Below are 12,319 nucleotides of genomic sequence, written 5' to 3' on the forward strand. Positions count from 1 at the left end.
GTTTGGAATCACAGAAGCCAAGAAAGCTTAAGATACAAGCTGTCAGATCATGGGTTGGACAATGGAAGATATTCTCTGAAGGGACTTGGCAAATGTGAAGGGTTACCCTGGTAGAGGGTGGAGCTGGGAAGTAAGTGGATCAAGGCACTGGGGTAGGGGTGGGGTCAACAATGTAACTAATGCTTAACTCCACAATAAGGGATTTATCTTTCACTGCTCCACTAACATTATGAGAGCATTTTATTATTGAAATAATAATAATATTTATAATAATATAATTGTTATATTAGTCTGTAGGCAGAATACATTCTAAGGAGACTTTTCCATTTGATTATTTTTTTTCCAAAATAATTGCATTGCATGAGATTTCCACTTTAGAATGATTGCATTACATTCCATTATATTACATGGAATATATACTTATATGTTTGTTAATGTGAAAGTATATAAATATTTGTAAACTTACATATTATTACTTTCTATAAATGGGAACTAGTTTTAAATACAGTTGAACATGTCTCAGCTTATAACTGAAGCTTCACAAAGGAAACTAACATCAGATAGGTAGGCAATATTAAGACATTTTCACTTACATGATCTCACTTAAATGTCATATACTTGGGCCTCAACAGGGTAGCTTATCAAATGCAGCAAATTTATGAGGACTATCTAGTAAGAACTGCCTTGGAATTGGAACACATGGTAAATACAAACCTCAAAGAAATGTCCAATATTTTCTTTTCACTTAGCATGTTGTCACAGGGATTGCAAATTTTGTAAGAAAGTACATACCTGAGGATGGACACAGTTATGGGAGTACCCGACATGAAGGTAAAAACAATAGCAAAAAAGAAAACGCCAAGAAACACTGGCAAGTGTGTACACTGAGTTCCACATTTTCCTGCTTTAGCTTGAAAACCAAAACTTGCTGCAGTCGATGCTATCTCTGTTTTCCCTTCAATACAGGAGCAGTTGTAATAGCTCTAGAAAACAGTAAACACAAAAAATGTGATAAATGTGTATGTGTGTTACAAAGAGAATTTTTAAATGATGTAGTTAGTGGATACCATTAGCATTTTTTTCTCGGGCTTTGTTCCACTCTTCAGTAGAATACTTTAAATGCATCCACTACATATGAAATATGTGTGTGTACACAAATACATTGTTATACATTTGTGTACTTGTTTTATAGAAATATTTTCTTTTTTAAATTTTTTAAAATTTTTTTTATGTGTACCATCAAATCAGATCTGACTGATACAGGAGGAATCTCACCACTATATACATCCCAAAAAATAAGAGTTGTGACAAACATATCTATGTACACCCATGTTCATTGCAGCATTAGGCACAATCGTAAAGAGATAATGTCCATCAACAGACTAATGGCTAAAGAAACTGATTCATTCACACACCTTGGAGAGTTATGAAATACTAAAAAATTTTCTGAAATAATGAACAATGTGGGTGGGTCTAGAGTAAATTATGCTAAGTCAAATAAGTCAGCCATAGAATAACTGTTGTGTTGTTATATATACCGTTATATATATACACCGTTGAGTCAGAACCAACTAATATTGACCCCTCCAAGTGGGTTTTTCAGAGACATAGGAGGAGACTTATTAATCCCATATTAATCCCATGGAACTATAGAAAACTTTGTACAGACACAGACACAGACAAAAGATACACAGATAGTATCCTTGAATAATTACTAAGGATGAGATGAGAAGTTTAAAAATTAATGATTAGATAAATTGGGTGAAGTTAATCCATTGAGAGCTGAGTGGACTATTTACATATTGCAATTAGTACAGCTAATTACATACTCAAGTGTAGTTAATATTATATAAACTGTGTATGAGTAATTGAATAAATTTCTAATGATTTGTAGACATTCATGCAAATAAACAAATTACTACCATAAAAAGAAATCTATTTTAAGTAAATTGATACTCATTCTAACCAATAAATTAGTGAAATTTCAAAAGTATAACCTGTGGTATCCTATAATAAAAAATAAGAATTTCTTCAATATTTCAGTACTAAGTGAGTAACTAACTGTCAAATGAACTGTTCAATAGTCATGGAATCTGAGGTATGAAGGAAATAGCTGGCTTAGTCAGAGACTGTTTAGTGGAGGTGATGGAGCAGGAAATTAAGATTAGGCATTGGATAAATCTGCCAGAGATCAGAAAGGTCACGTATCACAATGCAAATTCCCATTGTCTCTCTAAGGGTAAGTTAAGTGATCTTACCTTTAGATGTGTTTTTGAAATAGAATTCATACAACCTGCAAAGCAGGGAGAAAAATATTGAATGCCATCTTCTCCACAGACAGGATAATAGTCTGATCGCAAACAGTTACAATCGGCATTACAAGGAGCTGTCAAGTTTCTCAGCATTCCTGTCCTATAAACAAAATAAACAAAAGTCATATATTTCCCACTTTTAAAGTAGAAGCATTTATGTAATTTACTCACTCGCTCAACACATTTAAATAGTGAGTGGAAAAGGAACAAAAGTTCTCTTTTTGGCAACACTATTGACATCTGAGCCATATGTTTGCACTTAGAGGGGGCTGACAGTGTTACAAGATGATCTTGGCACACCTGAATCCTGTACCTGTCCTATTAAGAGGACCAACTCTGCTGTAGGATTATCTATGAACTCAGGTGTGTGTAGTCCATAGATCATCTTGTAGCACTGTTAGCCCCCATCACAGGAAAAGTACAGGACTCAGATGTCCACAGACCATCCTGCAGTATCATTCAACCTCCACACAGGGCAGAGCAGGACTGTGCACACAGTCCGTCCTACAGCTCTGTCAGCCTTCCTCACAGTGCATTTACAGGATGATCCACAGATCATCCATCCTGCACAACTGTAAGCCCTCCTTACCGGGCAATTTAATTTTGTTTTCCTTAAAAATAAGAGACCAAGTGAGTTTCAGTTCTAAACAAGATTCAGCAGAGCTTTGTTGCAGCATATTTAATGCTGCAGAGATTTATGCTTACAACAAAACAAAATAGCTTCTACCACTTTCCCTAACACCAGGTCTAAACATAATATGCAGGAGAAAAATGTGCTTATTGTTAAGTTGGTTGCTGTCCCTTTTAATGTCTAAAAGAAACTATGTAAAACAGAACAAAACTCCATCTAGTCTTGCATCATACAATTTTGCAATCAAAATTATGTTTGATTCCTCCTGGTCCCAGCAGCCGGAAATCAAGAGATGAATTTCATTGGGAAAGTCAGCTCTCAGGGACCTCTCAAGAGTATTGAAGAGCAACGACATCAGGCTGGAGACTAAAGTTCACCTGATCGGGGCTATTTCTTTTGCAATTACATGCTATGCATAGGAGAGTTGGACAGTGGCTAGGGATGATAGAAAGAGAATTGACGTCTTTGAGCTGTGGTGCTGGAGAAGAGTGTTGTATATATCATGGACTGCTGGGGGAACAAACAGGTTTGTTCTGGAGAGGGTGAAGCTGGAGCATTCCTTGAAGTCAAGGATTCTGAAGCTCCATCCGACACAGGGTAGAAAGGCTTTTAGGGCGGTTGTACCTAGGGTCGCTATGAGTCGCAAATGACTCAATAGCACATAACATCAACAATGACAACAGGCCCAAAGTGTATTGATGAAGTTCCAATCCTTGCCTCTAAGGAGTACTCTGGTTGTACTTCAAGACAGTTTTGTTTGCTCTTTTTGTTTGCTACATACAATATTGCACCAACATCACAATTAAAAAATGTAGATTCTTCTGTCATCCTTCATCCTTTATCATTGTCCAACTTACAAGATGCAATTAAAAATATTGTGGCTTGAATCAAGCGTGTCTTAGTTTTTAAACTGACATCATTGCTTTTTGGCACTTCCCAGAGTTTTTCAATGTGCCGTTTGATTTTTTGACTGGTGCTACCATCGATCCAAACAAAAAGAAATTGTTGGCAACAGCAATCTTTACTCCATCTATGATGGTGCTTATCATTTTCACTTTCTTAATGTTGAGATCATTAGGGGTTAGTCTTTGAAAAGACATCGTGTTGGGAAGTTCAGCTAAAGACCTTAAACAAGATGGATTGATACAGTGGCTTTCACAATTGACATGGGCTTTTAAGCACAACAAAGGTCATGAGGACGGTATAGGATAAGACGAGGGTCAGATCTGTTGTTCATAGGTTCACTGTGAGTTGTAGTTAACGGCCCCTAACAACAACTTCTTCGTCCAAAGTATGAAAGGATGTTACAGATGGCTTACTCAAAGTGGGTTTAAGTTGAGTTTTGAACAATATTGTATAAGTTTCAGTAAGTGCTGCTTAATGGAATATAATAAGCAAATGGAATATTCTGGAATGTGGCTGCAAAAGTAAAAATTAGGAGGTAGTAGGAAAAGATATTAAAGAAGTCTGCTGTTATGGTTCGTAGCATGCTTCACTGTTAACCAAAATGTTATCTCTCTCTAATGATTTGACTCCACCATTGGCTTGATGGGAGGAAGAGAAGTAGTCTAATCCTTGGAAACCTGATGGAGAGCTCCTAGGCATCAGAACTAACTTGATGACAGTGAGTTTGATTTTGAGGGAAAGGTAGAAGCAACTGGGCACATGTGTCTAAATAACATGACCAGTCCTCGACCATGGGGACACCAGTCACAATGAATTCACTAAAGTTTTGGGAGATTTTTTGGTAAGTACTGTTTAACATGAGATAACAAAACACATTGATGGAATGGTGCCTTTTCCTAACTTGCAAAGACTAACGGGACTAGTGGTGATGTTACAGAAGGGAAAATGTGAGAACCATATTCCTTGTTTAGTAGTTTTCAGGCCTCATAGATCCATAAATATAGAACAGGGACGTTGAAGTTGATAATAATATACTGGGGTGCCAAAAGCTGTGTATCATGAAACGTGGGATGGGTTGTAGGAAGAGTAGATAAGTGGGGAAAGCTGAGCTGGGAGTCAATTATCCTCTTAAGATTGTTTACTTTTCGTTACTTTGTTAGTGCCTTAATCAAATAGCCACTATCCATATATTTCTTTCATATATGACCCCAAGTAGGCATTGACCATAGATCCTGTAAGGATTCCCTCTATTCCAAACTCTATGGACACTATGAAGAATAACCCTTGATTCCGACTGTCTCTATCCCTTACCACTGTCTTTACCAACCCTTCACACCAATACAGGTTTCCCTTTTCATTCCGAAGAACCCCAGGTGGTACAAGTTCTTTGTTGAAAGGTTGGAGATTCAAACCCATCCAACAACTCTCTGGGAGAAAGTTCTGTTGATCTGCTCATATACACCCTGCAGCGAAGATGCTTTCATTCCATTTTTGAAAAGAATATCACTCATTTGGTTGGTCTATAAGAACATCTACAGAGTGTGATGGATTTTCCTTAAATCCATTAAATCGCCTTTAAAGGAGAGATGAGGAAGGTACCAGTCCTTGGAGAAGGATGTCATCCTTGGGAGTGGGAGCGCAGGAGAGGAATACCCTCAATAAGCTGGATCGATTCTATGACTGGGGTACTGGGGGGTAGGTGTGCCACAGATGGTGAGATTGGCACAGGATAGGGCAGAGTTTAGGGCTCTTGTACATAGGCTCGCTGAGTCACAGGCGACTGAATGGCACATGAAAACAACAACAATAATATAAAAAAATCACTGACACGTACTTACCCATTATATGATTCCGAAACACCAGCAAAGGGCACATTTTCACATTGGGTATAAAGAACCACAAAACTCAGCAAAAATGCAAGTGTAGATGCGATCAATGAAAACCTCATTGTATTTTTACAACTCAGTTTTAGCTTTGAAATCAGGACACCACCTACTATTTGACCAAGAGCAGCTCCAGGAATTAAAACAGCCCCTGATGAGAAAAGAGATACAAATGGAAAAAACAAACAAGTTCATTTAAATTATTCATACTAGCAAGTAGAGAAACTTAAGCTAATTGCTAAGGTTTGTTTTTGTTTTGAACACACCCATAGTTGACACTCCAGTGGGTTTTCAGAGGCAATAAATTGTACATCTTGAGGGGATTGGACATTATCATTAATCAATGGCAATGTTATAAAATATCTATGAAAAAGACTGTGTGAAAACCTTATTATCTATAAATATTTATTCAAATAAAAAAATAACTAATAGTTCTTATGGTCTGTGCATATCATTCCCCAGACATAGAAATGCATGCATAAATGATATAACCACTTCATAAATGATTTGACACAAATTCTCCAATATGAAGCTTGAGCTGGTGAAAGGAAGAAAAACAATTGAAAATTATCAAAGTAAATATACACTTCCAAAGACTAAAGTAGCCAAAATTATACACTACTGCAAATAAGTTAGAAAAAAAAATGTCAATGTTTTACCTGCAAGAGTAGCTGCAAAGCTGGATGACATTCCAAATTGACTTTCTATAAATTTAGGCAAAAATGTAGCAAATCCAGTGCTAACTAAGGCTTCTGCAGTAGTTGATAAAACTAAACACATCAAAACAGGGTTCCTCATGAGATTCTAAAGAAAAAAACCAGTACAGTTTATTCTACAAAATGCAACAGTAGAATAAAACATTATGAAATATCAACATCATCTTCAGTACAAAGATACATATGTTTTTGTTAAGTGCTATTTATTGCGTCAACTGCAACTGATAGTAACTCTATGAACAATCATTCTGAACAGGGCCATCCTCACCATCTGAGTGTCAACACATTTCAATGAAAGTCTTCTCCTGAGCTGACCCTCTACATTTCCAAGCAGGATGTCCTTTTCCAATGCTGAAAGAAGTTTGCCTCCAAGGGCACCCTGGAGGAAGACATAGTTGTTTGTCCTGTTGGCATCCATAGGATAGTCTGTATTTTTCTTCTTTTTGATTCTTCATTATCATTATATATTATATATCTTCATCTTCATTATCAAATTTTCAGATGCATAGCAAGTAAATGAAAAGATCATGGTTTATATCAAATATACCTTAGTCTTCAAACTGACATCCTTGAGAACAGATTTTTCCAGTGAAATACACCTTTTAATTTCCTGGTTGCTGGTACCAAGGATATTGATTTTAGATCTAAGCAAGATGAAGTCTTTGACAATTTCTATTTCTCCTCCATATGTCTATTGGCCTGGTGAGGAGTTTTGTTTGTTTTAATGTATTTCAATCATGTACTTTGTATTTTGGGTTTTGTTGTTTTTTTTAATTTTTTTTTTTCTCCCCCACCACCAAGTTCTTCTGTCCTGTGATTTCCCCACCCCACCTTCAGCACCCCCTGTTCCCTTCTCTTCCCTCTTTGCATATCCATACATATCTCACTGGTTATCCTTCTGTTTCACTCATCATAATGCTTTCTAGTCTCCCCCACGTTATACAATGTTTTTCAAAATTGTGGCTTCAAAATTGAGTGCTACATAGTATTCCATTGTGTAAATATACCAGTTTCTAAATCCAGTCATTTGTGGGGTTGGGTTTTTTACTTGTTTATTTTTTGCTAGTTTACAAAATTTGAACTTTTTTTCAAGAACAAATTCTTTCAATTTCTCTTACCCCACCCCCCCATCAAATTGTACAACACCATGTAATCCCCTCCTCCCCCTGCACATCCTTAATCCAGTCATTTGTTGGACATTTTGGTTGCTTCTACGTTCTTGCTATTGGGAATGTTGTTGTTGTTGTTAAGTGCTGTCGAGTTGCAGGCGACTATTACCCTATTGAAGGTCCTCGACGCTTGGGTGTCTTTCATCTTCTCTCCCGGTTCATAGGGTTTCCGGAGGCAAGCTATTATGGAAGTGGGTGCCACTCCTCCTTCCAAGCTATTGGGAATAATGTTACTATAAACATTGATGTACATATCTCCATTTGCATCTAAGTTTTATTTTCCTTGGGGTATATTGCTACAGTTGGGTCATAGAGTCTCTATTTTCACCTTTTTCAGGGCATGCCAAATTACCTTCCAGATTGGTTGTACCATTTTACAATCTCACTAACAGTGTATGAGGGTTTCAGTCTCAAATTTTAGAGTGGATTTTTTTGTTTTCTTGATAAGATTTAACCCATATTGAAGGTTGTAGTCTTTGATCTTGTATAGTTAATGGCTTCAAGTTTTCCTCACTTTCAGCAAACAAGATTGTGTCATCTGCATTGTTAATGAGTCTTCCTCTGATCCTGATGCCATTCTTCATATAATGCAGTTTCTAGAACACTTTTCTTGATTTTAAACCATGCAGTGTTCCCAGAAATGATTAGCAGTGTGATATGTGTAATGTTGAGGGAGTTCTGATGGCCTTGTGGTAAGGAGGTATACTGTTAACCAAACGCACTTTGAATACATCACCTACTAGGCAGGAGAATGATGGGCAATCTCTCCTCAGTTTACTACTTCTGAGAACCCTCTAGAGAATCAGATAGTATTTGATTCAGACTTGAAAGTATAGAAAAAAATGTTTAAAAAAATTTATTGAAGTGGAATTTTACAACTGCAACACAATTAATTAACTAGAAAAACAAAGCAAAACAAATAAAAGCGAAATAATCTTCAGATTACTGAAATTATATTCAGATATAGCATATCACTCAGATGTTCCAGAAATATAAATGATATATTCATAGACACTGAAATGAAACTGAAATTATCCTATGTACATAATGTTTATGATGTTAAACATAAAGAAGGCTTGCCTCCTAAGTATAAAGTTCTTATAACTTCAACTTCTTCTGTTATAATTTCTTTAATATCAAATTCACAGGACAGAGAGGAGTTTAGGGCTGTTGTACATAGGGTCGCTATGAGTCGCAGGCGACTCGACGGCAAATAACAACAACATCAAATTCACATCAATTTATCAATAAATGCTATCTCTTTCTTATTGGTTTGGCATTCTCTCTGTATATACAGGTATATTTATAATTTAGTGATTATTCATAAATTCATCATAAAGAAAACCATAGTGTGGATTAGTAACTATTATTAATTTTACCAGTACAGTAATACGCTTTTCAAGCATTCTTCTCTGATATAATTTTCATTACAGAACCATAGAAAATAAGCAACATAAATGTGTCATAAAAATGTGAATGTGTGCAGTTTTCTTACCTTTATAGCAGCTGGAAAATCTTTAAAGCTTTTGCCAAAATTCTCATCTACTTGTGTGGAACTATTTTTATCCTGATGAGCTTGGGAGATTTTTCCAGCTTGAATTTTTGCTGTACCTAAAATAAATACACTTGCTATAGTACCTCATCCTTAAATACGTTTGCTTTATAAATGACAAGTATGTAAATTCAATAATAGAGGTTGCTCTTACTTTTTGGACAAAACTGTACAAATTTATTTCAATAATCTGCAGTTCTGAGAGGTAGTATGCATTCCTACTATCTTTTTAAACATTAAAATGAAATAATTTTGATCCAATCATATATATTTTAAGTTAAAATCTTTCTTGCTTGGCACATTATCATCATTTTCCTTTGATTTATAATTAACTGACAATATATTTGAGAAAACAGTCAACAAATGGAATTATAGAATGGTCTACAGTAGATGAAAATGAATAATTTTATAAAAGTGAAATCTTAAAGAGAGAAATTAATATTATTTTCTATTATCTTTTTAGATACAGTTAATCTAAGATTAACATGGTTTTATAAAATAAAACATGACTCATGGGAGCATGACTTTGCGAATAACACAGGATTCCAGATAGATAACAATTCCAGATAACAACTTATTAAATGCTTCCCAAGATTAACATGCACAGTTCTACTGAAATTAAAATATGAATATTACTATTTCTACACAATTGAATTTTCTAGAGTTCTTATTAATTAAAAAGAAAGTAAAAGAGTAAAACTCTTCAACTAAAAAAAACCCGAACAAACACAAACAACCCCAAAACCAATATTTACCTGGCAAATGTTTTGGAAAGCAAGAAAAAGGTGTTATCAAAGACCAAGCAAACAACCAAGACAAAAGAAATCCTATCCACCAAGCTCCCAGCCAGCGCGGGTCATCCTCTGTGATGGTAGTGCTGTATCAGTAGGGAGGAAGAAAGAAATTAAAATTCAATTATAATAATTCTATAATCTATAATCTATAATTCAGGTGTCCACAGTGTAATAGGAGCTCTAGTGGTAAGAAATTGCACTGCAATCCCACCATTTGAATCTCCGCAGAAGGATGGACAGTCTCCTTCCATTTAATTTACTATCTCTGAAAACCTGCTGGAGGGTCAATGGGTTTGTTCTGACTTGACTGTCTACAACAACAACAATGTAATAATATCAGCTGGAACCATTGCAGTCATGCTAGGCAGACATGCAGCAGGCACAAATGATGGGGTTCATTTAGAATAATGCTCTCCAGTCCCTCCCAAGTTAGGGAGTGATTTACAAAATTATTGCTCCTGCGAACTGCATAGTATGTGAATGTAGCATCATTTCTCAATCCTTTCCACTGTGGTTGGACATTTGGGCTGTTTCCGTGTTCTAACTGGTGAATAACACTGTTAAGAACACTGATGCACAAGTTTCTTTTTTTTTTTTTTTTACAGGGGAAAGCGCGAACGCAGTCCCCCACTACCACAAATTATGCAGTCGAGTTTCCCACATTTGGGGAAATCGCAGGGGTCAGCACATCCGGAGTGCAATGGATAAGCCTCGCCCTGGGAAAACCACCTTCGTGATCATGGTATCTCCCCCTGATGCACAAGTTTCTATTTGTGCCTCAATTCTCATTTTCTCAGGATATATTCCAAGCAGTATAGCTGGTTCCCAGGGAATATCTATGTTCAGGTTTTTGAAGAAATGTCAAACTACCTTCCAGAGTGGTACCATTTTACAATCCCACCAACAAACCAGTATAAAATAAAAATTTCTTTTTAAAAAAAGAAAAGGAATGATGGTACGTACACACACACACACACACACACACACTAAATGATAAATGTTTCCTGATGAACTATACTTTCTAAAGGAAGAACTGACAAAAAGATTAAATCTTTAATAGGCACATTCAATATTTAAAAACAAAAGTTCTTAACTTTGACCAAGTCTTTCCTCTTCTGCTGTACATTAAATCACTTAAAACAGATTAGAACTCCCCAAAAGGGTTTCCATGACTATAAATGACTGGTGGTTCAAACTACCCCAGCATTCAACCCAGGGCTCCTATACCATACTTACAACTACTGGCACATGTACACATAGGTGAAAGTCTGAGATGGTTCCCAGAGTTGAATTTCCATATTCCAAAGACAAGCTAGATTTTTGACTTTGATTTAGATTTTGATTTTAGAATATTCCCATAAACCACAAAGCTTTCTGAACCTTCAAGTTAGTGGTGCATATAGATAAGATTTATCCACAATGCTAGGAAGAAATGCTAGGAAGCTGCATTGTTAGCCCAAAGGTCATACCTCTCTGGCATTTCAGAACCACCAAAAGGGAGAAATTTGGACAGTCTCCTGTTATGCAACTCAGAAATCCTATGGAGAATAAGCTATGAGTTGTTTCTGCCTCAAAAGCAATGAGATTTTTTTTAAGGTTTATATTGGTCTTCCTGTCTTTTCTGGCTTCACCAGCCTCCACTTGCTAGCACAAATCCTCAGCTGTGGCCTAGAATCTCAGACCCAGGCATTATAATTACTACAAAACCTATTTCTTTGGCGCTAAGGGCAAGGTCCACTTAATAGAGTAAACTAAGACCTTTATCCCACTCTTATAAAGACTAACCACGATTAACAGTTCAGTGAAGAAATCACATATCCATGACCATATGTTCTTATTTATTAATCAAAGTTATACTAAGGTCAGTGGAAATATGATTCTTACTGATGAAGAAAATAAGGCCTCACCAACTGAATAGTTAATAGCAAGACTTTGAAGGGAAAAAAAATCTTTTATTTATATCCTAGCTACTCACAGAAATGTGTATCACTTACCTTACTGGATGACTAAGTTTAAACATGGCAAAAACACATAAAACAAAACTCAGCATGAATGGTGTTTGGAATTTTTTATGGATCAATAAAAAGTACCAATTATTATTCTCCATTGTTGAGCTACAGATGTTATAAATTATAATCCTGGTGACAACTATTATAGAACTTATTCTTAGACTCATAAACTGTTGACATTTTCCGGGTAGTCTTGCAAAATCTAAATCTACTAGTAATTAAATTTAATCACATTCTTAATTTTAGACTTGCCTTTGTCCCAAAGTAGTGTCGATATAAATGGTTAGCAGTTGTCCTCCCAAAATATAGCCAATGGCAGGACCTAAAATTGCTATCGAATGGCCGAT

The 12,319-nt window shown here is 36.0% G+C and overlaps 1 protein-coding gene across 1 annotated transcript in view; it reads right to left on the reverse strand.

Moving 5' to 3' along the window:
* Positions 1-12,319, reverse strand: part of SLCO4C1 (solute carrier organic anion transporter family, member 4C1) — a 34,606-nt gene that overhangs the window by 7,042 nt on the left and 15,245 nt on the right. Inside the window, exons 4-10 of the mRNA XM_006900687.1 lie at positions 12,225-12,319; positions 9,925-10,046; positions 9,113-9,228; positions 6,392-6,536; positions 5,688-5,883; positions 2,259-2,412; positions 793-983 (exon numbers count right to left, since the gene is read on the reverse strand). The exon at positions 12,225-12,319 is cut by the window's right edge and continues 10 nt beyond it. Of these exons, the coding sequence (XP_006900749.1) occupies positions 793-983; positions 2,259-2,412; positions 5,688-5,883; positions 6,392-6,536; positions 9,113-9,228; positions 9,925-10,046; positions 12,225-12,319 (1,019 nt within the window). The remainder of the gene's footprint in view (positions 1-792; positions 984-2,258; positions 2,413-5,687; positions 5,884-6,391; positions 6,537-9,112; positions 9,229-9,924; positions 10,047-12,224) is intronic.

This window comes from Elephantulus edwardii, unplaced genomic scaffold (assembly GCF_000299155.1).
Source record: "Elephantulus edwardii isolate Elephantulus edwardi_28Jun2011 unplaced genomic scaffold, EleEdw1.0 scaffold00290, whole genome shotgun sequence".
Lineage (NCBI taxonomy): Eukaryota > Metazoa > Chordata > Mammalia > Macroscelidea > Macroscelididae > Elephantulus > Elephantulus edwardii.